Source organism: Fringilla coelebs (genome assembly GCF_963513975.1).
Source record: "Fringilla coelebs genome assembly, chromosome: 8".
Classification (NCBI taxonomy): Eukaryota; Metazoa; Chordata; class Aves; order Passeriformes; family Fringillidae; genus Fringilla; species Fringilla coelebs.
Window position 1 is genome coordinate 36,796,597 of NC_140066.1, and position 26,169 is coordinate 36,822,765.

Genomic DNA, 26,169 nt, shown 5'->3' on the forward strand with positions numbered 1-26,169 from the left:
CCTGCTCAGCCTGGGGGAGTTTTAAAGATTTCACTTCAAACAAATACAGAAAGAAACCCCACAAATACACAGGACAGGCCATGGTGGTGGTTGTAGGTGTGAATTTTGCCAGAGATCTATTTTATCTATCCACATGCAAAAGCAGATTAATTTGATTTAAACTCTTTCCATTTTCCCTGTGTCATTCCAAAAGCAGGATACAAACCAGTGGAAAACCAGTGTATTAATGTCTTTGATCTTGCTATTTGCTAACAATTATGGTTTGTGTGGTGTTGGATTAACTCTTGTTAATGCTCTTAACACGTTGATTATTCAAATATCCAGGAGCTTTCAAGCTTTCAGTAAGATGTCAGTAATAGAAGTTAAATTGGAAGTACATGGGCAGTTCACTGGGGTCAGGAGATTGAAGATTCTGGACTTCTCTTATTCCTGTACTTGTGCCTGTCGGGGTTTATCCAGTGTGTGGGCTGTGGAGAGCAGTCAGCCCATAGAGGCTGTGCCCTGGCCCTGCTCCTGTTTTGTTGTGTGCCCGGGGACAAACCAGGCTGAGCTTGCTGGGTGCCTAAGGATAAACGGTGTCTGTGTGCTGCATACCTGCAGAAAACATAGATAAACACTGTTCAGCTTCATGTTTTAAAGGTGTGTCTGTATGTGTGTTAGACCTATGTAACCAGGTGGTCGCTGCTATCAGATCCACTGAGTTACTTTCTACACCAACAGTTCTGAAGATCTGGAGCTTTTGTGTTGCTCCATCTCAGTATAATCTAATGTAATGCTTAAGAAAATTACCTGTTTTGTAGACTCTACTGAAAATGTGTATCTTCAATTAATTGTTCTGTGGGAATGTTACAACTGAAAGTTGAGCTCCATTAGTGCTTAGAGAAGTGTTTTTCTTTTGTTCTGTGATGCTGGATTAGCCAAGAAAGCAAAAGACTTGGGACAGACATTAATACTTTGTTTGGAATATTGTAGAATCACAGATGGATTGGGTGGGAAGGGGCCTTGAAGATAATTTCATTCCACCTATCTGCCATGGGCAGGGACACCTTCCACCAGACGGGGGTCTCCAAGCCCTGTCCAACCTGGCCTTGGACACCTGATGCTGGCTCTAAAGCTCCAAAGCCACAAGGTACTTGGAGTGCAGTTTTCATCTTTCTACTTGGGAGTTATATTGTGTTACAAACTTGGGTATTGTATGCAATTGATGAACTTCCTGAGATTTAGTTGTTCTTATGAATGGCAGATTGCTTTTAGTCACTGCCCTGAATCATCATGTATTAGATGCAAACATTATTTATGCTGAATTAGGTGACAGTTTCAAATTTGTCATGTAAACTTCACTTTTTCCATTGGTAATGAGTAGTTTTCTGATTTTATTTTTTTCTTTCCTGATTTCTTTGAGGGATATTTTTGAGTTGACCTTGTTCCTTTGTCGCTAGAGTTTAGGTGGGCTCCCGAATAGCCTCACTGAGAACCTGAGACAGAGCTGCCCTTTGGGGCAGCAAAGAAAATGCACGATCCTTTTGAACAAGCAGCATGTTTGTGGTGTTCCCTGCTCGCTGTCCTGCCTGCAGGGAGCAGCTGTTCACCTTCCTGGCACCCTCAGGTCACCCTCTCCTGGCACCTGCGTCCACTGGGCTCAAGCTGCAGGAGACTCTCTACATCCCAGCCCCGAAATTAAACTAAACTGTCAATGCTTTTACTGACACAGATGTTCTTTATTAAAAGGCATTTGTTGTTCTAACTCATTTTTTCACTTACATGGCCAGTGGAGTTTGTTTTACATGGGTTCAGTAAATGGCCCTGGGCTCATGGGCTCTGTCCTATCCAGGGGTTGCTTTAAGTGCTGTTGCGGCATTGGCCTCATCAGCTGAAGAACTAGAGCTTGTTCCAGCTGCTGCTCATAAGCTGTCTGCCCCCAGCCTTGCTTTTGGGGGCATCTGTGTGATTCTTTGGTTGTTTTAGAGTCTTATAACCTGTAAGATTGGTCAGTGGGTTGGTTCTTGAGGGTTTGAAAGATCTTGTCCAGATGGGAGTACTGACAGGACATGCTACCATTATTATGTAGACAGTAAAGACAGGTGGCTTTTTTCCCCTCCCCGTCCTGTGTTGTTTGAGGAGCAACTACTTATGATTGTGGTATGAACTATGATATGTTTTACATACACACTCGGATCTATGTATATCTTTACATCCAGATATTTTGAAGCGGTAGGGACTTGCTTCTCCTCACCCTTGCTTCTCTTATATTATTCCTTACATTTCCCTCAGATGTGGCCGGTGTAGTTAATTAATAGATCACTGTTTGCTGTTCCCGTTTTAGGCTGCGTTTCCTGTGCTTCTGTGCTCAGAATTCAGCATCCCTGGCCGGGCAGGGCTGCCTCTTGGTCTCTTACAGTCTGGGACAGGTGCTTTCGGTTGTTTCAAGGGGTGTTGGTTCCTCCTGTGTAGGCAGACACCAGTTCATAGACAGCTTTGGCTGTTCAGAAACAGAGAGCCTCCGAAACAAGGCAGCATGTGCTGAGTCTGTTTCTCTCAGCGCGTGCTGTGTTGTGCCAGGGGGCTCAGGCCCCTCTGTCCCCGCGGGTCCCGTCCCGCGGTCCCCGCTGCCGGCAGAGCCGCTTGGGCCGTGTTCGCTGCCGTAGTGCGCAGGAGCCGGCCCCGCGTCGGCTGCTCTTTGTATTCCCAGCGAGCATTGTCTTGGTCGAGAGGCGCTCACGGGAAGGGAGATCAGCCGGAAAGGTCAGCAGCGAGGGATTGGTGTTTGCAGCAGCTGCGGCCGTGCAGCGCGGTCAGGCAGGGAGAGGGAGCTCGTTCCCGGAGCTGCTCCGGACCGGGCCTCGCACGCCAGAGCGGGCCTGGGGCCGCCCGGCTCTGTCCGAGGCTGTCGTGGTGATGCCCTGGCCGCTGTCACCCTCCCCGGCAGGGGCAGGGGCTGTGCCTGCGGACGCGTCCGGCCCGCGGGCATTGTCCGTGCTCCTCCTGCTGTTCCTGGTGATGTCTCCCTGCCCTGGCCGCTGTCACCCTCCCCGGCAGGGGCTGTTCCTGCGGACATGTCCGGCCCTCGGGCACCGGCCGTGCTCCTGCTGCTCGCCCTCGCGGCCGTGCCGTGCAGCCCCTGTCCCCTGTCCCAGGAGGAGTGGCAGCAGCGCCTTCCCCATCCTCGCCGCTCAGGCCCTTCTTTAGAACCCCGGGTTACCTGCTGGCTTTTTTTCTCCGTTTCTCCTGGTTCGGCGTCCCACGAGCCGCTGCGTTGCTCAGCCTGGGAGTAAATTTGCCATAAACTCCTGGGTGACAGAGGCGTGTGTCCAACCCCTGTTTTACAGTCTGTGTTAATTGGGCTGTGTTGTGTTTTTTTCCCCTCACCTGTTCCTTGATCCTAGTGACTGTCACTGGGCTGTAACAGCCCCAGGATGGGACTGTTCTTTTTCTGCTGCTCCTTGGGAAAGCTGCGGGCTTTCGGAGATGCAGAACTAAGGGACATTGCAGTTGTGTTTGTAAGTTGTTTGTGCAAATGCATGGAACAAAAACACAGAGTTTAAGTAGAAGTTTGGATTTTGAAAAATCTGCATTTTTCTTTCAGTGTTTTTTCTTAGACTCGTAATTCTAGTTTTCCTGTTTGGTCTTGGTTGGTTTGCCTACATGGGCTCTGAAATATTGTGAACTCATAATGTGAACAGAACATGCAGATTATCATCTTTTTGTTTGTCATTTAAGAGTGTAAAGTGGGTACAAAACACCACATTAATAGAACCCAGCTGATGGGGGGGGGAGGCGGGTTACCAGTATCATCTGTGTAATTCAAGAGAGCATAGCAACAGCTGTGCTTACAAGTCTATTTGAAAATTAAAAAAATATTTAAATCCAGTGCATCTTTGAATATAAATGTCTAAAGGGTGCCAGTAAATTTACAAAGGCAATATAAGAGATAAAAAATATTGATCAAAAATTCACCATATAAGTAATTCTGTTGAAACAACTGTAATGGTCAGCCATGTTGGTGGATTCAAAAGAAGTTTTTGAGTAAGCCTATTGCTGGTCAAACAGAACTTGATCAAAGGGTTTGCTTTTCATCAAGTAGGTAGAAAACCAATTATAGTAAAGGCAGGGGAAAATAGCCTGTAGTTTATATTTATCTTCATGTGTCTTGAAGTAATAAGTGAAAAGGCTCTGGGTCTTGCCTGGGACTGCACCCTAGGAGTCTGTGACCGCAGCAGGGCCCCTGTGGTGCTATGGGATGCCAGGAGACTTCTGGAACTCAGACAGGGTTCCAGTGATCCCTCAGCCCCACGTGGGGCTCTTGGGGCTGTTTCAGTCAGGCATGTAAAAATTTGGGCTGATTGTGCCTCGTGTGTTCAGGCAGTGTGCAGAGTCCAAGTGGCCAGTTGTCCTCTGACTCATTTTGGAACTTGGTTTTCACAAAGTGAGTCAAGATTTTTTTCCTTTTAGCTTAAAAAATGAACCTATTCTTTGCTAAAAATAAACTTCACAAAATAGAACCTGCTTTCTATAATTCATTGGCTTTCTTCCATTTCCCTCTGTACAAAGCTGAAAAGAAATTTTCCAAGCTGTTAATTTAGTTTCATTTAGTTCTTTTGCTTTTTTCCTTTTGAATGAAAGGTTCCTTACTCTGTCTAAATATATATTCTCTTTCTTTTTCTTTTGAAACGACTCCTTCCCCATTGGGGTATATTTTTGCAATAGGCTTAAAGCTTTCCTGTTGGCTGTTGAGCGTAAATTTGTAGGAAATAGAAGTACTGGGGGGAAGAGAGACTACTTGTATGTTCGATTTGAAAAGCCACTTGTTTTTTGGGCTATTACCAGCTCATGTGGTGTTCATGTGTTCACAAGCTGGCTGTTTTTTCTTGTAAACCTTACCATTACAGTGACCAGTGTGACATAAATAGACTTCAAGTGGAAACTCGTCATGAAAAGGGATAGTTTTAGTGGGATTTGAAATTCCAGGAAAACGTCAAAACTGCTTTTAATTGAGGGGAGCAGTGCATGCAGGATGCATGTCCTGGTTTTTTAATATGGATCCCATGTGGTGTTGCTGTCTGGAAGTTGTGCTTGTTTGAGGCGAAGGGTTTCTATTTGCGGCTCAGTGGAGTCAAAATGTGTGCCTGAAGGGTGGGATGAAACCAGAGCCTGTGCTCCTCCAGGCACAGGGGCATTTGTTGAGCTCTGCCTGCAGAGTTTGGTGGTTTGAGGAGCAGCCTGCGGGTAAATGACCCTGAGCAATCTGTGCTGGCCAGCCTTGTGTTCCTGGGCAGGAGGGTGTGCACCGGGCAGGGCGCCCTGGAGCCCCGAGCTGCAAGGGCAAGGGAGGATGGAGGGAGAGGGAGAGCCCTGGGCCCTTGGGGGGGACACCTGGTGCAGAGACCTTTCGATGGCAAGAGAGCTGGAGAGGGACTTTGGACAGGGGATGGAGGGACAGGGCACAAGGAATGCTTTCCACTGCCAGTAGCCAGAAAGGGAGTGATAAAATGGGGTTTGGATTAGTGACCCGGGAGAAATTGGTTCATCAGTGAATGGGTATGAAAGGATTTAGCATCAAAGAGGACAGGGAAAAGATTAATTTCCATTATGTTACAAAAAGAATGAGATAATTTAATGAAGGACAGAGTGCAGAGAGAAAGGATAGGAAGAAGTCCAAAGTCTGTGGAAGTCATGAAATATAATGTGCCTATTTTTAGTCAGAAAAATAAGAGGAAGATAAATGATCTTTCTACTTGATTCTTATCTCCAGTCCTTCAAAAGTTCAAATTGTTTCATTTATGTGAGGTGGCTGGAGAGGAGTCCGAGGTGAGGGCTAGGTTACAGAATTGTACCACAGAGTGGTGAAAGTGGAAAGAAAAGATGTGGTGGTGCCAGAGGAGGGACTGCTGGAGGAGGGCACAGCAGTGGGAGACAGGGCTGGCACGGGCTGGGCACACGGCCAGGGCGAGCCACAGCCAGAGACAGGGCTGGCATGGGCTGGGTGAGGAGTCTGTGCTGGCAGCCCCAGACACCTCCTCAGCACCCTCTTTCTTGGAGCTGGTTACAGGAACTTAGTGGGCACCTTCCAGTGCTGCTTCTCCTGCTCCAGTTTTTGTTTTGAAGTTGTATCCAGCTCTTTGAAAATAGCACATTTGATGGGAGAACAGAGCAGAAGGTTGGTGCCTGTGTGTTTGCCTCTGGGCAGTTGGTGTCAGAGCTGTTTGTCGGGGATGAGCTGTCTCTCTGTTTCTAGTTTGATACATTTTGCTGCCTCCCGCCGATTCTGGATTTTCCTGCCACTGCTGTGACAAGGAAGTCTGATTTGTATTGTTATTCCTTGCTAGGATGCAAAAATTATCCAGAAATCTTGTTGTTGAAGATAAAGCTCAACAAATCATTTCTCTCCCTCTGAGATCCCTTTTCAGCCCTCTGAGGCTGGGATCTGTTGCTGAAAAGACAGAACTTAGCACTTAACTGCAGTTTTGCTGTTTCAGTTTTTGTAATTTCTGGAGCAATCTGAAAATGCTTCTCCCAGTTTGTCCTTAGCAGGAGGTCTGATGGGATGGAGCATCCTCAAAAGCACTGTCATTCCTCTGAACCAGCTTGTGTGAAGTAGCTCTGGGTTAGTGGAAGCTCAGTCGCAGCATCTGGGTGTGGGCAGGCTGGTGAAGTTTCTGATCCCCAGGTGATCAATATGCCCTTCTAACAGGACATAGTTGAAGTGTGCCGTTGCCTGATAAACGTGTGGGTACGAATGCTGTGCACTCATACACAAAATGCACCTTTTTGGTGAGAATTAGAGGGGACTTGGGAATGAAAGGGCGAGGCCTGTCCCGTGGCATTATGGAGAAACATCCTTGTGTTTGTACTTTTTGCTTTAATTGTGAAAAAAAGCTCCCTTCTTGAATGCACTGAGGAAAGCAATAATATCAAGATATTGTTGTAAAAATTTTAATTTCTTGTAATTAATTTTTCCCTTTTATTTTTCAGCCAGAAAATTTACAGAAGAATTGGCTTCGAGAATTTTATCAGGTATGGTAAAGTTTATTTTCTCATGGAGTTTTGTGCATCTCTTTTAATTGACCTAATTAGTAATGTCAGGATCTTTTGCTCTGTGAAGTGAAATTACTATTTTATAGTGGTTTTATTTTATAGTAAAAGACAAGCCTGAAAATATGTGTCTTCCTGGATTTCTAAGTAATCACTATAAAAATTCAGCATATAAGCACAATTTGTTCTCGTCAACAGTTCTCTGCCTAAAAAATAGATTCAGGTTTTATAAAATTGACTTCAGTTTGGCATGAAATGGTCTTTTAAGTCTACTGAATAAGATAGATAATTGAGTACTTAAAAAAAAAAATCTGTTGGGTAGTCCAGTTTACCTTAAAATTAAAATATGACAGTTTTGGGCATTGGTTTGCAATAAATGAGTCCTCTCTGCTCTTCCTTAACAATTTTCTTGTTTGGTAATGTGGAAGTGTTGACACTGAAGCCATATTATAAAATGTGCTGTAACCTTCTAGTGTGAGGGGGTTTTAAAGTATGAAAGCCCCTCTCACACACTGTGTTATTGTAGTAGACGCTTAACTTGAAGTCTTTGTGCAGAAATGTGATGATAAGCAACAGGAAATGAGCACTGCTGGGGCATGGAGGTGTCATCCCTGGGCAGCAGCTGAGAGCTGCTGTCACTGTCGAAAGAACTGAGGCAGTCTGGAGTCCCACAGTGGTTTGCATTGGAAGGGCCTCAAGGGACCTGAAAGATGCACTCCCTGCCAGGGGCAGGACACCTTTGGCTAGAGCACGTTGTTCTTGACCTGGCCATGGAAAAGTGCCACCTGGTACTGAAGGGCCACGGCACTCCTTTATCCTGTCCTACATCTCTCACAGAAAAATAGTTAAACAATAGAATTGTGCTGTTCAAATTGTACAGTGAAACTGTGTGCAGAAAATATGATTAGCAGAATTTCATCTTTTCCTTTTGTAATTGAAAGTATCCCACGAGTCTTAACATTCTCAGGTTGCCAGTGCAGTCTGTGACCGTTATTACGTTGATGTAAAATACTGCAATTCACTTTTACTGGCAAATGTAAGAGATCTGCAAAAATCCAAGGTGAAGTAACCACTCTTACATTCTTTAGTATCTGCCAGCTTCATATTCATCTCTTTATTTTTCTTCTTCCACCTTGGTTGATCGCTGCTGTATGTACATGGTGCTTGCACTACGCAAGCATCTCAGCTAGTTCTGATTCCAACCCTCCGCAGCTTCAGGAAAAACTCTTCCTGTGCAGGAAATACAAATAAACAGGGAGAACTCTTTATTTTTGGGTGGTTTTTTTTTTTAGATGGCTGCATACTTTCCATCACCACGTGACTGATTTACATATCTTTATCAAGGAAACTCCTTCTATGTTCATTTGTTTTCTGAAGTGGGATGAGCGCTGCAGAAACACTTCTGAACAGTTTGTGGAAAACAGGAAGAGGCGGGGAAAAGAACGAGCTGCTGGTATCTCAGGGCAGGGACCACTGACACGTGACTGAACGTGGTCCGTCTTTGGCCCAGTAAATATTGTGTGTACAGAATTCCAAAGAGGAATACAATTATCCATTAATACTCCATTATGCCAGTCTACTGCAGGGTCCAGACAAGGGAAAGTGTTGGTGAGGTAGACCCAAGCCCATCCCTCAGCTGGAAGTGTTCTGCTCTGTTCCCTCTCCCTCTCCATACCTCTGTCCCTGCAGTCTGAGAACTGTATTTTTAAAAATAAAAAGAAAGGAAAAGTAGACAAAGGACAAAGCAGTGCTGCCCATGGCTGCTGCTGGCTTTGTCCTGCTTCCCCTCTGGGTCTCAGCAGCAGGCTGGCTGCTCACACCACACTCTCCAGCACAGTAGGAAGTGCAACAAAACCTGACAAAAAGCTCCTTAGGGAAGAGACCAACATGTATGTACCAAAAGTCACTTAGCACCATTCTGGCTTTGGCTTCAGAGAGACCCAACAAATGTGAAGCCTCAGAGAGATTATTGTGTTTAATTCCACACGCTCTGTGCGAAACCTCTGTGAACTGAGGTTCAGCAGCAGCACTGGAAAATGACTCTTCGTGCCTCTTTGTAAACTTGAAACCAGATAAACCGCAGACGGCAGTTTTTTCCATTCTTCTGAGGAATTCAATTTGCATATGCAGTTGTGTCATGGCGGTTTGCATAACTTCTGAGGATGAGGTCCTTGTGTAAGCAGTCAAAATGTTCTCCACAGAAAAGGAAGAACCATTACCTCTCTAAGTTTAAAATGTTTCTAGAAATAAAACCTGTAATGTCTTTGAACTGATATCAAAGAGCATATTGGTTAAAGAGCATTTTGTGAACTTGTTTATAAATTCCAGTAAATTAAAATAAGGGATTTTATTTGCTGTCATGGGTGAATACAAGTTGCTTATGTGTTACCATTGGCTTACATGCTATACGCATTTCCAAGGACATGGTAGCATACAGAGGGTTAAAATAAGATTCAAATCACGTGTTCAATTTTCTAAACTTCTGCCATTGACCTACAAATATCCTATCCTACATCATTAACATGAAAAATGTGGCAGATCTAATGCTGGTAAATGAAAAAGTTTCTCTAAGAAATGCAAACGGGAAAAAAGATATCTTCAAAGACCCTTTCCAGGCTAGTTTTAGCAGCAGCTCCTGGCATAGCTCAGAGAGCAGCATACTGGCACTGTGCTGTGTGACTGTGGGCTCAGGGTGACAGCATCAGGGTGTCTGTGTGCTCTGGCATGGCGCAGCACATGCTGTTCTCTGCTTGGCTTGGTGAGCTGGAGAGATGGGTGCACGTTTGGTCAACATCAGCGGGATCGGTCAGGGGGAGGGTCAGGGGGACAGTCAGGGGGATCGGTCAGGGGGAGGGTCAGGGGGACAGTCAGGGGGATCGGTCACTGGGACAGTCAGGGGGATCAGTCAGGGGGATGGTCAGTGGGACAGTCAGGGGGATCGGTCACTGGGACAGTCAGGGGGATTGGTCAGTGGGACAGTCAGTGGGAGGGTCAGGGGGATCGGTCACTGGGACAGTCAGGGGGATCGGTCAGGGGGATCAGTCACTGGGACAGTCAGCGGGATCAGTCAGTGGGACGGTCAGTAGGACAGTCAGTGGGATCAGTCAGTGGGATGGTCAGTGGGGCAGTCAGCGGGATCAGTCATTGGGACAGTCAGCGGGATCAGTCAGTGGGAGGGTCAGGGGGATCGGTCACTGGGACAGTCAGGGGGATTGGTCAGGGGGATCGGTCAGTGGGACAGTCAGCGGGATCAGTCAGCAGGATGGTCAGTGGGACAGTCAGGGGGATTGGTCAGGGGGATCGGTCAGTGGGACAGTCAGCGGGATCAGTCAGCAGGATGGTCAGTGGGACAGTCAGGGGGATTGGTCAGGGGGATCGGTCAGTGGGACAGTCAGCGGGATCAGTCAGCAGGATGGTCAGTGGGACAGTCAGGGGGATCAGTCAGTGGGACAGTCAGCGGGATCAGTCAGCAGGATGGTCAGTGGGACAGTCAGCGGGATCAATTCAGGAGCTGGAGCTAGTGAAAATCTGCATTGATTTTAGTAACTATCGTTTTGTGTCACATTTGTGGCACATGGTCATTTTAGATGCAAGCTTGGAGCCAGAGGGTTTTTTCCCCTAATGCCATTTTCCACGTTGCCTGATGTGTTTGAGAGTATTTTGAGCTTTTATTTGTAGTAATACAGAAGTTAAAAGTTTACCTAATAGCTAAAGGTCATCTTGGTATAGCTGCATGGGAACTTCATGTGTTACCCTTCAGAGAGAAGGAAGAAAAACAAACAAAAAAGGCCCAAACCAACCAAACAAAAATATCACAAACCCCAAATCACAACATAACCGCACCCAGCCGCTAAAAGGTTGTTTAATTATTTTAGTCGACCTAATGCTGCTTTTTTAACTAGAGGGAGCGATTAAAGGTTTTTTTTAATTAGAGGGGGTGAAAAAACTCTGTTGCAGCTCTTCCAAGCTGAGGTCTTGGCCCTTTTCCAGAGGATGTTTTACTCAGGTGGGGGCTCTTTGGGCTGTTTGGTGTTGGTTTGAATCCATGGGCTGTGCCAAGGGTAGGGGGCTGCGGGCCTGGGCTGCTGGCTGTGTGCGGCTGAGTGCTGCAGACCTCTGCGTGCCTGTCCCCAGGAGGAGCCTCTTCTTCAGGCTTAGAGAAATTGAAAAGACTTGAAGTGCTTTAAGACCACACATGCTAAATTGTATTTCACAGCTCATATCTTGCTGTCTTTTTTTAAGCAATCCTATTTGCGTGCTATCAAGGCTCGAGCTCCTCTTTTGCTTTGCTTTGGTTGAGGTCTGACCCTGGTGCCCTTGCCCCTGTGCCCCTCTCCAAGGGGCCTGGCCAGCAGCGTGGGGCTGTGTCCTGTCCTGGCTGTTGCCACAGTTCCAGCACAGCGTGGCCCACCCTTCCCATCCCCTGCCCAAACAGGCAAACACCTGTAGCAGGGAGAAGATATCAAGCTTGTACGTTTTACCGGTTCTGTGTTCATACTCAGCTATGCTGGAGCATCTTGCTTGCTTACCCACATCCCCCTGGTTGTGGCTTCCTTTACGCTATTTTTGCATATCCCAAATTGAAAATAATGCCAAACTTTGTAAACACACTGTGCTGCTGTGGATGCAAATTCATAATTTATGTGGTCTCATGCATGATCTTTAACCTCTGGCAACTGGGAGTTTTCAACTCTGAAGTATTCATTACTCATTATTATGTACTGTTTGTTCTTCCATAAGAGTAGAAAACTAGTAAAAGGTAATGAAGCAGAGCCAATTTGCTTTTAGTTGGAGGGTACTTATTATATGAGAGGATGTAACTAATATTCAGGTATGTTCTAGTGGCGTAACCTGCAAGGACTGCCACAAGGACCTCACTGCTATTAAGCCAATGCTGTTTCCCCATCAAAAATGACATAATTTAATTTTTTTTTTCTTTTTAATGCCCACTATGATTTCAAGTTCTTAAGGATGTTTATACAAACAAAAAAACCTGTGTCCTGCATCTTCAGAGCCTGGAAGTGTTTTCTGTTGCTGCTTCAGCACAGTAGAGTTGTTCTGCAGTATTGTCTCACTGCAGGACTCCCTGTTCAAGGCTCCCTGTGACTGATGGTTCCTAAATCTTACTTTAAATAGTTTTTGTCTTACCAGTTTATATTTTCATGGGCTGTAGAAGAAGAGCTCTTACTGAAGCAAACTCTCAACAGTTAAAATGAGTCACAGGATGCTCAGCAGGTTTCCTGCTGCATGTGCTGCCCTGAAACAGTGACAGCAGGTGTGTTGGCTTTACAGGATTAAATAGTTACACTGCTTTCTGATCATGGTGTCTTCATAGAGCTCTCCATGTAGATAAGATCAGGACTTGGAATCCAGAACTGCTTGGGAGCAATGGAGAATTGGGATGGCCTGATGTTAGGGTCCACAGATGAGGTCTGTTCCAGAGCTCTGCTTCATTGGCTGTGTTTGGTTAGTATTGCTCTCCAGACAGCCAACAAAATGAACCAGACAGGTTCAATCAAACTTAGTGTTGATTGTCATTCGCTGCTGCTGGCTGTGATGGCAGCCTGCTGCCAGTGGTCCCTTGGGCAGCACCTTGGGAAGAGAGGAACACCTGTACAGGGGCATCTCAGCAACTGTGTCTTAGTTGTTTGTAAATCTATGATAGGAAATATATATCAGAGGAAAAGCATGTTCCAGTTTGGTATAATTTCTTGCATTTCAGATATGGTTTTAGATACTTGCTTCTTAACCCACCACCCCCCCCCACCTTCTTTCCCCCCAATTAAACTTACTCTTGGGTCCTGCTCTGGCTCATTCTCCATCCCTACCAATGGTGGCATGCTTTAAAGCAAGTTGCTGATGTGCCTGTTGGCAGGAACCAGCATTAATGATCTAATGGAAGTGCTCAATCATCATCAAACACCTGAGTGGAAGTATTTACTTTTTCCCTTTATCCAGTAACACTGCTAGCAGCAGCTCACCTCAGAATGCTTCACCAAGCAGGTCAGTGCCAAGATGTTTCAATGACCAGGAAGCTGAGGCGCAGAGGAAGTGGCTGTTGGAAGTGACTCAGAAACCCAAGGCAGGACATTCCCTTCTATCTGCAGGGGTGACCTGGTGAGGGCTGGCAGCGCTGTAGCTCACTGTGTGACCGGGATGTGGCAGCACACCGGGTTCTCTTGGCTTTGGCGTGCACGAGCCACTGCCAGGCTCTCCCGCACTGGCTCTGGCTGGAGTCCCGCTGCCCTCTCCTTCTGGAGTCCCCTGGCCCACCGGCAGGGGCTGTGCTGGGCACTGATGGAGAGCAGTGTGCCAGGAGTGTCCCTGAGGAGGGACATGCTGCCAGTGCTGCTGACTCTTGCTGGCACTGGCCCTGCTGTGCTCTGAGGAGCCAGGGCAGGTCTGGCACTGACACCTGTGGATGCCCGTGGGCTCTCCCTTCGGCTGTCCCCGAGCTGGGCCGCTCTGCTGCTGTCACAGGAAGGTGCCAGTTCAAAGCAGGGACCTGTCGCTGCCTCTGGCTCAATGGAACCTGCTGCAGTTCAGATTTTGCTGATCTTTAATTCATTGTCTTTGAGCTGAATTGTCTAATTAGGTTATTTGTGTAGTCAGGAGTGAAGGATTTTGCACTCTGTCATGACATCAAATGGCAGTTTCTCTCCACTGTTGTTTAAAAGACACATCCACAATTTTGAGGTGTCCCCTCCCTGGAAGTGTTCACGGCCAGCTTGGGCAGGGCATGGAGCAGCCTGCTCGAGTGGAAGGTTTCTCTGCCAATGGGGTGAAATGAGATAAGCTTTAAGGTCTCTTTCAACTCAAACCGTTCTGTGATTCCATGATTCCTAAAGGCCTTTTAACAGTGATATTAGTCACTGTTGATTTAAATAATTAAAAGCAGGACTGCAGAAGTTTACCATGTCTGTGCCTTTTCAGAGTCACAGGGCTCCAGCAGCAGGACTATGAGCAGAAAGGGGGAGCAGTGCCTTTTTCCCAGCTGTGTGTGTTGAGGTTAGAGCTCTGCAGTGTGAGCGGGGCAGACACTGTGACCCCGAGGGCAGAGCACCCTGAGCCCTGCCCAGGAGCTGGTTTCTGCTGCTGCTGCAGGGGGCTGCAGCAGCCCCCCACTCCCCCTGCCAAGGCTGCACGGACAGCATGGCCCCTGCTGGCTGGGGCAGCCCAGTGCCACCCATGAGAAATGAGGGAATCCCAGTCTGGAGTTTAACAGTTCTCTCCACGTATGCTTGCACGGGCACGTCATTGATTGTTTCGAACTGTTCCCTTTTAAAATGGAAGTTGTTCTGGAGCTTGTGTCCATTAATTCACAATAAGGCATGGAATACAAGGTATAGAGATTCAATATTAACAGACGCATTTTGGATGTGCTGTTTGCAGTTCTGAATAGAGGCAAAGCAGAGAAAATTCCGTAGTACAGAGTAACACGGAATGCATGTTCCAAACAGCAGCAAATTTATAAACTATATTTGATTTGAGGTATGAGGAAAGACAGATATTCTAGGGTTTTGGTATGGTAATTGCATCCTAGTGCTGACTATGTAGTATCGAAGATGTTTGCAGTGTTCAAGACTAACACCTGGAATAGCGTGACGGATTTCCATGTCCCCAGGGTTAACAGGTGTGTATGTGCATCTGTTATTTAAATATTTTTGTAAATAAGATACTCCATAAATAAAAATATCAATCACAACTGCTAAAGTGCTGCTAAACAGTACTGAGAAATTTTGTAAAAGTTGAAAAAAAATCCAGTCTAGCAAATGAATTGTTTGAACTCTTCTGCCTCCCAGACAAGGAAAGGTTTGGATCATCTTAATCATGTCAAGTCATCTTTGAGGGGAGTTGGAAAACTTTATTTACATTTTAAATATAAATACTAAAATATATTTAAAATATATATACAGCCCAGGAACTAAATCATAGTTTAAAAAAGGAAATATTATTTAAGAATATTTGAGGTCATAATTGTCTATTATGCATCTTTTATGTGGATAGCAAATGACGCTCCCCTTGCTGCTTGCTGTGCCAGTGACCTCTCAGGTAGTCCCCCCTGAGCACCCACATCCGTGTCATTCTTGCTGTGTGCTGAGCTGTGACACAGCTGCGCTGAGCGTTAACACTCGCTTTCCTCTCTGTTCCAGGTTGTCCATGCACACAAGCCCCATTTCATGGCTTTACACTGTCAAGAATTCGGAGGGAAAAACTATGAAGCTTCAATGTCCCATGTGGACAAGTTCGTGAAGTAAGTGGCGGAGGCCATAGCCTGGCCGCTCGAGCCGGGGACAAGGGCAGGAGCGGTCAGTCAGCGGTGGAACGTGCCGGCATTATTTATCCCGGTTTAATTGATCCCGGTTTAATTGATCCCGGTTTAATTGATCGGGCTGGGAGGGAACGCGGGCAGCGCCCGCGAGCCGCGGCCGCGCGCGCCCTCTGCTGGCGGCGGCGGGCGCTGCGGGCTCGGGGTCGCGCTCGGGGTCGCGCTCGGGGTCGCGCTCGGGCTGCGGCACCGGCAGCGCAAATCCCCCAAATTCCCCGAGTGTTGTCGGCACCACGGACCCGCGCCCTTCCCAACCTCGTCCAAATGGCCCTGGGAAGATCGCGATCCACGCAGAAGGTGCGGCTGCTGAGGGCAGCTCTGGAGCGGGCAGGCTGGTGTCAGGGGACAGCCGTGTCCCTGAAATTCCCCCCAGAGGAAGAGGAAGGCCCTGGGTTCCTTTGGGTGATGCTGGGGATGTCACAGCACAGAGCAGTGCTGAGGCAAGGCGGTACATTTGTATCTCCCTTTACATGTTCAGTCTTTTCTTTCTCTTTCAGAGAACTGTTATCAAGTGATGCGATGAAAGACTACAACAGAGCTCGAGTTTACCTGGATGAGAACTATAAATCACAGGAACATTTCACGGTAAATTTCTCTATTTCATGAGTGTAGTTTAGCCGAAGGTGAATTTCTTCTGTTTGGGATTTTTGGCCCATGTGGGACTGTGAGCTGTTTCCATCCTGCTGATGATTATGTTTTTCCTATTACTGTACTTTACTACTAAGAGTGTTTATTCTGTGGCATGTGTACCTGCTGATTTCACAGAGGGGCATCTATGTAAAATGAGCAGAATATCAGTGTGCAGAGTGTCTTTTGTTCAAAAGGTTGTCTAAGGTCTTTTTTCCTCCAACACTAACTTTGGTGGCTCAGAATCACCTTCCGTTTCAGAGCCTGGCAGTGGGCCGTGGGAGGTGGTGCCAGCACTGAGTGTGGTGAGCTGGTGATGAGCTTGGCAAGGGTTCCAGGCTTGTGTAAGGGATCTCCAGAGCTGGCTCACAGCCTCACTGGCCTGAGGCATGGTGGCAGCAGCCAGAGCACAAGTTTGCATTAGCACACGAGTGGTGTTGGGGTACATGTGAAGTGATGTGTGCAGGGCTGCCTTTCCTGCAGAGCAGAAAGGCTTCTGTGCTTGTTGCCAGGGCTGTGCATTGTGCCAGCATGTCTGCTGTGTGTCCAAGAGATTACTGCTAGGCTGTACAGGAGAAACCAACCCTTTGGACATCTCCCTTCTTCGCAGGGCAGAAGCTTCCTTCTTGTCCAGTATGCTGCTCAGAGGCAGTGGTGGCTCGGAGGAGCCCGGCTGGAGACCTGGTGCTGCCCAGCAGCCAAAGACAGCAGCTGGGACAGTTCAGACAATAAAAAAAACAGGTACCCAGCACACACACACAAACCCCAGCTTGGAGGCATGCAAGCTCAGGGAATAAGAACCTGGAAAGGTTTCTATTTCTTCATTTTTTTACTAACTCTGGCTAGAAGCCCAGCTAAGATGAAACTGGAGGAGCGGAATCAGTGGGTTTTTTTCTCTTGCTCATTGGAGAAGATAAAAACAAGATTATCAGCTTTACTGAGCCTTAGAGCGACAAACCATTAGCGTGTCACTAATGTTGAAACTGTACTCTGCAAACGATCAGAAAGTGCTAGTAGGTAAAAGCAGTAGGACAGAGCTGCATGGAGTCACTCACAGGTGTGAGCTGCATCCAGATGATCCCACACACTGGTGGAGACCCTGTGGGGCTCCTGCAGCGCAGATCTGATGTGGGCAGGGGAGCTGCAAGAGGCTCTGCATTTGCCTCATGTGCCTTCAGCCAGGTGAGTTCCAGAGCTCCCTTCCAGCCAAGACTTTTCTGTGATACAGGAAAAAGGGTTAATCATCTGTAATCTTAATTTGGAAAACAGCATAGAAGATGAATGCAATCCATAACAAAATACAACTTTTTTGTGTTTAAGAATAGTCACATTCCTCATAGTATTGAAGTTATTTTATTTAGCATGAGGTACATTGATTGGATTTGATGGCATTCCTGTGGTGGATAAAAAGGCTCTTAGAGAGGTTGAACAGGAATCCCAGTCAGAGCACGTGCTGTTTGTTTCTCTGTGAAGAATCCTGTATTTTGCAATGTCCCCAGTTCAAGAACTAATGTGGTTTCTTGTTTCACATACCAGCATTATTTTCTAGGCACTGTGTTTCTTGCAGTATTCCCCAACCACCTTTGTATTTCTCCCTTTCTTGTCATAAATATTACTTTGATTTTTTTTTCCCTAATCCTTCATTTACTGAAGCTGGGCCTTCTGAGGGAAAAAAAAAGTTCTGTCAACATATTGATTCAATAAAGGGGAAAAGAAAAAAAAGACAGCTAGTACCAATGTTATTTTCCATGGAAATTGTGTAACCAAAAACATGTTCTTATTATTTGGTTAAATTACCCTCTGTTGAAGTGGTGACTATAAAGATACAAAATGGGTTTACAGAAGTGTTTGATGTGTACTCCACATGATAGCTGTTTGTAACTTTAAGAACCTTTTAGAGCTGAATCTGCTTAGTGTGGAAAAGGCAGAACCCAAAGGAAGAGCAATTATTCAATGATGTTTTGTGTTACTATCACTGGGAGGAAATGCTGCATGCTAGAGGAGTGTTTTATACCTTCATTGTTAGACTGTAGTAGTAGTGGCTTGGAACCAAAGCCCAAAAACCTAGAAAGGAGAGAGGGTGCACTTTCACGTTGAGCTCCTTAGCCTTCTGACTTCTTATAGTCTGAATGCTCCCAGTCTGCATTCACAGATCCTGGCACTGGTGTCAGGAATGAAAGATTCATAGAAATGGTTTTTCACACTTGATTTGAACTGGCAGATCTCCAGCTCCTCTGCTCAGTGTGTGTGTATGTGTGACTGTGTGAGCAGGAGTTTCACGTGTGGTGTGTCCATTTAGGGTAAAGTTTTGGTCTTATCTCCAGTGTGGTTTGCCCTGTACGATGTCACGTGTCTCTGTGTTTCCTTGTTAGTTCTATTTGATTGCAAAGTTCTGTAACTTCTGTGGGCTTTTTTCCATCCCTTCTAAGGCACAGACTTGGCAGCAGATGGTAGCTTTGTATTATTACCTCTCTGAAATAGAAATGTTTATCATATATTGTTGTATAATGCTATTTGCTTTAAAAAGGGAGAAGCCCAAGTAGTTACAGTTTGGCTAACCTTTATCCCTGCTCCCGCTGCTCTCACATCCCCTTTTTTACCAGTTTTGGCATCACTTCCTCTCTAAGGCTCTCCTCGGCTTGGCTCCTGCAGAACTAAACCAGATTTTGCTGCCCACAGTTACTCAGCTTGGCTGCGATAGGAGTGGCAGCAAGATCTGAGACAACACTGGCAGCAGCCTCTGTCTCCAGCTCACAGCAGCACAGGTGCAAATTCCACATGAGAAATAAGAAACCAGGGTAATAATGAGGTGTCTCTAGTAGAGCCACTTGGTTTTAAAAACTAATAATCTACATTGTATGAAGGATCAAAATGGATCGTTTTGCATCATCCCAGACATAAATCTTAATACCAGGATTTGTCATTTATGGTCACATATACCAAATCTGGTGTACAAGCAGTTGGTTTTAGGTCTGGGGAGTAGGGTAGGTGCTGTGATGGGGGAGAGAGTTGTGTTTGTTCTGCTAGGAATGCTAGGGTGAGACTGTGTGGGATTTTCTTGCACTCAAAACTTATTAAACACATGCCCAGAATAGATCCCAGACCAGTGAGTGCAAGGCTGGGGAAGGTGCTGGGGTAGCAGGTCCCTGTCCTGGGGAAGGGGTCAGCCCGCAGGGTCAGGCTGGGAGTGGCAGCCTGGGGCAGTGACTCCTGGCCCTAGGCTTTCATTAGGGCCAGGCCTTGGGAGCAGCAGGGGTGTCACAGGGTGCACAGGGATGAGGTGGTTCGTGTCACACTTGGGAGAGGCACAGCTCTCTCAGATTTAAAAATGATAAAATGACCTGAAGATGAATCTCTTGGCAGAGAGCTGCTGCATTAGAGCTGATGCCTGTCAGCGCTGGGAAGGGGGCAGTGCTGGAGCTCAGAGCTTCCAGCAGTTATGGATGAGGATGGTGGGTGACAGCCTCTGCTGGGCTGACAATGGCTTCCCAGAAATTTCAGATTACCTGAACTGGCAGCTGTGCTGCTGTTTCAGTTCTGACTGGAAATACCAATAGCAGTCGAGTGTGGATAAACTGGTTCATGTGCTAAATTTCAGACACTCAAATAACTTGGCAAATCTTTGTGAAACACAGCCTCCTGTAAATCCCTGTTTGAAAGTATGGTGCTTTCTTTTGTTGTATAAAACGTTACGTAGGGGGTAGGTCTTGATATCTGTTGAAGAATGTACAATTAATGAAGACAGATATAAGAACACTGAAATAGGTAAAAATCTGAGAAGCTAAAAAATTCGGTACATTGTGTTTTTTATTTATGACTATACTGAATAGACTTCACTTGTAGTAAAACAGGTGTCTGCAGTTCCATTGATTTTACCGAACATCCCTTTATTTACATTCTCTGTTAATTTTATTGTGCTTAGTATATTTCATGTAAGGGGTAAATTATAAATCTTGCCATTTTTCTATGTGAAGAATTACTCAAAAATAGTTGGGTGTGTTGAACTTTTGCGTGTCAATACTTCTGAATAACCCAAGTTAATGGTAAATAAGGTGTTTTTTTCTGGAATAAGAAAATGTATTGAAGGTAAATATCAGTCAGAAATACATTGATGTTTTCATCAAATCCATAACTATTTTTATATGAAAACACATCCAGTATAATCAGTGACATTTTTATTCTAATGGGATCAAGTCTAGTTTTATTTTGTGCTGTGTATGTATTGATTTCTGGAGTACTCAGTTAAGGTTTTACCTTCTCAGCAAATCCTTGGCTTCCTTTTCATTGTTCAGAGAAGGCAGAGGAAACTCCTATGTATCTTAAAGCCTTCTTGCTGTGTTGGATGTGTGGTTTCTGTAGGTTGGGAGAGAATCTTTCCTGGAGTACATCAGGCAAACCAGACCTCCAAGGGCAAGCTGACCACCAGCTCCTGCCCGGAGTGTTCAGGGAGCATTTTGGGAACTGTGTGGTTGGCACAGCCCTTAGCTGATGGGCAGAAGCATCTGTACAGTGGGGTAATTGCTTTACTTCCCAGTATAGGTGTATTTTAAAAAAATAAACAGAGTCCTCCATTGTCTGTGTGCCTGCCCAGGCCCACAGGTGGCCTTGCCATGAACAAATAGAATAAATAGCCACTAGAATAAATAGCCACTGGGCTGTACATGTGATATGCTCAAGCTCCAGCCTCCTCCTCCTGGTAATGGTGCCGTGCACTGCAATTAGTTCATTGCATAGCAGGGTTACATTGAAATTAAAAGAAACAAAACAAAACCTATCCTTTCAAAACCATCGTTTCTGACATTAGAGAGATGTGTTTAAACAACACCAGAGCCTCAAGGTGCAAGCAGAATTTTATTAATACCAATGGATTGAAGGGAGAGAGGTTGTTGTGCTTGCACAGCTCCTCATGTTTGTGAGATAATGACTGAAATGAAACTTCCCTGCAATAACCACCTGGGGGGTGGACAAAGTGAGTTATAAATAAAGAATACAGTGGTAACTGGCATTTTGCTGACGAGCTTTCTTCTCACACCCCTGCACTTCTGTTACTGCGGCAGAGAGGTTTGGGATGCTGAAGGTGGCAGAGGCAGCAGTCAGTCAACGCCCATGTGGTCTCCTGCCATCGCACCCCTCTCCATGGGCACGGATCCTGGGGCATGTGGGGAGCTGAATGTCCCTCTGGCCGTGTGCACTGGCACTTGGTGGTGCCCCTGTCCGAGCCGTGTCCCTGCAGCCATGGGCTGCATCGCTGTCCCAGGGCAGAAGGGGCTCAGTGGTGGCCCCAGGCCACGGAGCAGCCAGTGCTCCTCACTGGGGGTGGCTGGCACCAGACTGTGGGAACAGTGAGGATAGAGCAAGTCCAGGCTTTGCCAGAGTGTGCGGGAAAAGGTTGCGCTTTTTTTTTTCCCCCTGGATGGTTTTTAATTCACGCACTTTGTACTGGTATTTTTTTAAAATGTAAAATGGCTCTCACTCCAGGGTAGATAATGCGCTGGTAGCTTGCAGCAGCATCCAGGGCAGACCTTTGCTTCAGTCACTATCCCTAACAGCAATAACCTGAGCCAGCATGACAGGGGGCTCCAGTGGGGAGCAGTGGTCCTGAGAATACAGATGGGCTACATGTTATTCACGTGTGTTATTGTACCTTAAAATTATATCTGCTCGTTACTGAGAGAATAGTAAAGTTAATTTTTGTTAGATTAATGATACTTGAGTAATATTTTTGGTTGAGCTGAGTTCAAATAATTGGCCATTAATTGAAAAAGGAAATTGAAATTAATTTATCTTACACATAAATCCTGTCGTAGTTATTAATGCATCTTAGAAAATATCGTCCTGTTCCCAGAAATGGATGGTGTACACTGATTCTCCTGAGCTTATTAGCTCTGTCAATTTAGAGTTTGGTTAAGTAAAAAAGATGATTTAGGAAGAGAGCTGTAATTGAATTGAATATTGAGGGAATTCACATGGTGATGAGTTCTCAGCCCACTTCTTCATTAGCAGTGTTACAGGAATGTTGAGGCTTGGCAGAAAGGCAGAATTTCCCCAGGAGATGGAGCTGGAGCTCCAGGCTGCAGCGCCCAGCTGCGGACGCTGGACATCCTGCAGGAGTCCCCGGAGCCTTGCACTGCGGCTGGGGACACGCCGGGGACACATTGCCACCGGCCTGGGAGGGCACGCTGGGGACATGCACACACACACAGGGTGTCTTTCAGGGGCCACACTCTGGCCCTGGGGAGGCTGGAGAAGGGGCTCTGCTGCTGCTGGGATGTCAGTCACAGTCTAAGATTGGTCACTGCTGAACAGGAGACTTTAGAGTGTGTTTTCTTGCTTCTCGATTACTGTAGTCTTGAAGTGAATTTTCTTTTATTACTCACATGAGCCTGTTTCCATCTTATCCTTTCTTCCTCCCTCTCCTTTCTATTGAAAGATAATTTGTATACCAGTGTTTATTTTTATACTGTTATCTGTAAAAATTGTGCCAGGCCAGAGAAGTAGGAATGTGTCTGAGTGGGTGGCAGCAGCACTGCTTGGCAAGATGTGATGCTCTCTGGAGGGAGGGTTGGAGGCCGCGCTGTTCTGTAAGTGCGGGTGATGCCACAGGAGCTACGAGTGTCATTCAGACTCTCTTCTCAATTAACTCCTCTGAGGTTCATCCAGGGAACAATGTTCTGGGATAGAGAAAAGTCCAGACTCCTTTCTAAGAGGCACATATGAGAAACCTGCAAGTGTTCTGTCATCATCAGTCTCCCACGTGCTCCTGAGCAAATGCTCCCCTCTGTCTCGCTGTTGGTTTTTTTTTCCCTAAGTGATAGGTTAGTATAAATATTTTTAAACAAATCTGACTCTGCCAGTCCTTTGGGATTTTTTTGTTGGTACTCAAGCACGTGGAAGCATGTGTAAGGCTAGTGGCAGCGAGAGGGTGCCCAGGTGCAGGGCTGTGTGGCAGCCTTGGGCAAGAGCTGGCAGCAGAGCACTGGTGGTGTGCAAGTGCTGGCTACTTGGATACTTGTGTGATCTTTACTTTCTCCTAGCTCCGCTTCCTAGGAGAATAAAAGGAATAAAACCGTTTGAAAAACATGTTAGTATTCCTTATAAAGGCCCTAAAATGACAGAAGCACATCTCCAGCCATGTGCTTGCATGCACAGAAGTGCTTCTAGTGAGGTGTGTGTGGTAGAAAAATGGAAAAATGAGAATTTTAATCCTGTTTGTAGGGAAAATGCAAAGCAGGATGGAGCCTCGTGGTGGCAGTGCCTGCCAGGGATCAGAGCTGGTACTGCACTTGGTAGAGACTCGTTCTGCACATGTTCCAGCAGTTCTTACCTCACTGTGTCCATCCTCATCGTGTTCATCATTTTCATTGTAACTCAGAATCCTTTCCTTTTACAGCCTCCTGCTTTTTCAGGAGTTTTACTGAAAAACACGGTGGGAGCTTCTTGAAATGTGCATCATGAAGTTTGACCTCTTCATTAGCTTCTATCTTCTTTTAAAATTTCATTTTAATTTAATGAAATTTTCTTTTTAAATTTCATTTTAATTTAATGAAAATGTTTGTGAAGAAGGCTGGCGAATGTCAGAGTTAATCCTACAGCTTCTAAATAAATCCTGGAAGAATGGTTGTAGAAGTACTGTCATTCTGTGACATGGACATTTACTTACAACCACCTGAAATGAAACCTCCCACTTAATTTCTTAGGGAACTAAGTTGTCTGTCAGGTAATATCTTCCAGTCTCTTCTGGGTGGGAAATAGAATTTGAAAAGTATTGCCACAAGCAAGAACCTTCCTCTGGTTGTGAGATGTCTTTTTTCCTATGCATTTTTGAAATATATCTCTTAAGCCATCAACAGAGTTCTTGTTGGGAGGGCATGGTTCATCTTCCACCTGTTTTCTGAGACTTTTATATAATTGTGAGAAGAGGAATAATTACAAAACAGTGAGGGATTTCACAGATCAGTAGCTCAGTAATACAGCCATGTGTACATCTCTGTTGCTTACAGATGTGCTGGTGCTGAGGAAATCCAGTGATAAAGCGGCTTCTTGACCACAAAATTGTTACACTCTTTTGTATCAGCTATGGAATTTGTGTATATATAATTGAATTTTCTATGGGCTGTGGATTTTATATTCATCCTGCAGTTGTGCAACGGAGTACATGGTTAGGGAAAAAAACTATTTGTAAAGAAAAATCACAACCTGTTTTTGTAGGAATACATCTATCTAAAAACCAGCTGCAATACTTGAAATTAACTTGTAGACTGTAGTCTCTGTACACAAGAAGAAATCTTGTAGAAGTATTTTAAGCTTTTAAAGGTTAAAAAAAAAAAAGACTTTTTTAATTGCTGCTGGAGAGGTGAGGCTAAAGCAAAGCCTAGCTCTCCTTTCCGGCAGAGCCTGCTGTGGCTGGCGGTTCTTGGCCGGCGCTCGCCGCACACGGGCAGCCCCGAGCCTGGTGTCCCCGCCACCGTGTCCCCGCTGCGGCTCTGGGGGACCTGTGCGGGGCTGGGCTGGGAGCGCCCGGCCGAGGAGGGGCGGCTGCCGGAGAGCGGCTGAGGGCAGAGAGGCGGCCGCGGCCCCTGTCCCCGCTCCGGCGGGCCCTGTCCCCGCTCCGGCGGGCACTGTCCCCGGCGGCCTCTGTCCCCGCTCCGGCGGCCTCTGTCCCCGCTCCGGCGGGCCCCGTCCCCGCTCCGGCGGGCCCCGTCCCCGCTCCGGCGGGCCCCGTCCCCCTTCGGCGGGCCCCGTCCCCGCTCCGGCGGGCCCCGTCCCCGCTCCGGCGGGCCCCGTCCCCCTTCGGCGGGCCCTGTCCCCGCTCCGGCGGGCCCCGTCCCCCTTCGGCGGGCCCTGTCCCCGCTCCGGCGGGCCCGTCCCCGCTCCGGCGGGCCCCGTCCCCCTTCGGCGGGCCCTGTCCCCGCTCCGGCGGGCCCCGTCCCCCTTCGGCGGGCCCTGTCCCCGCTCCGGCGGGCCCTGTCCCCCGCCTGCCCTCGGTCAGCTCTGCCCGCGGCTGCTGGAGGGAGCCCGCGGGCCGGCAGGGTGCCGCACACAGAACGGCACCGGGGATGTTTCGGGACGGACAGTGTTTGGGATTTTGTTGTGCTTGTTTTGTTTGCTGTGTGTTGCAGTAGTGGCAGCAGGAAGCGCTGAGTGCTGGGGCCGTTCCTCGCCCCGGGCGAGGGTCACCCCCGGCAGTGGGTCACCTGTGGCACTGCCGCGGGCTGCGCGGGGTGAGCTGCTCTCTTTCAGTGCACGAGCAGGTGGCATTTTTGTTTGCTTCTGGCTTGTTGCATATTTAATTACTGAATGTTCTTAAAGTAATTTGACCAAAGATTTATGGAAAGAGTTATTGGTTGGCTCCACACATACCTCAAACAGTAAATCTTCTCAATCATCTGCCATTTGTTTGACAACTCTGCTTTTGACAGTCCAGTGATACTGCTGACATACTTCCAAAGCTTTAGCTTGGAGTCCATGGCAGCTTAAGACATGTTGTCTGCCTTTTGCATGAAAGTTCTCAATTTTTACTTAGCTTTTTCCCTTTTGTTATAGTACATAGTACTTGAAGAACATAGAACTTAAGGAAGTGCATGTCTCTTGAAGAATAATTCAGTTTGATAAATTTGTTCTATTCAAACAGCAAAGAATATTGAGGCAAAGCATGACTAGTGGAGATGCTCACATATTGTGAATGGAATAAAAGTTTTGATTTCATGCCTATTATTTTAACACAGTTTCTTTGCAGTCCAAGAACACAGCAAATTTTCTGGAGGTGAAAAGAAGGAAATTTCTGTGGCAGGGGAGCTGGGAGCCGGCTTTGCAGGGTTAAAGCCTGTCTTGGTACAGGCACAAGGCTCATGGCTTTGATTGTGCATCCATCCCCTCCCCGAGTGCAGGAGCAGATACTGCTGTGCCCCGTCTGTCTCTGCCTGTCCCCAGGACCCTACTGTGTGGTGCTGGGTGCAGCGGAGCAGCACCAGCCCGGAGGTGCTGGCACTGCCCTGCTGTGTGCGGGCCAGGCTTAGGGCTTAGTGCAGGGACCAGTGCTCAGTGCCAGCCCTGTGCTCAGCGTGGATCCGGTGCTCAGCGTGGATCCGGTGCTCAGCGTGGATCCGGTGCTCAGTGCAGGGACCAGTGCTCAGTGTGGTTCCGGTGCTCAGTGCAGGGCCCGGTGCTCAGTGCAGGGCCCGGTG

General features: G+C 46.9%; 1 protein-coding gene across 2 annotated transcripts in view; it reads left to right on the forward strand.

Annotated features, from left to right (window-relative positions):
* INPP5A (inositol polyphosphate-5-phosphatase A) overlaps positions 1-26,169 on the forward strand; it is a 185,636-nt gene that overhangs the window by 37,077 nt on the left and 122,390 nt on the right. For both annotated transcript variants that reach the window (XM_084209867.1, XM_084209868.1), the window contains exons 2-4: positions 6,970-7,011; positions 15,183-15,283; positions 15,856-15,943. In XM_084209867.1, coding sequence (XP_084065993.1) covers positions 6,970-7,011; positions 15,183-15,283; positions 15,856-15,943 — 231 coding nt within the window. The remainder of the gene's footprint in view (positions 1-6,969; positions 7,012-15,182; positions 15,284-15,855; positions 15,944-26,169) is intronic.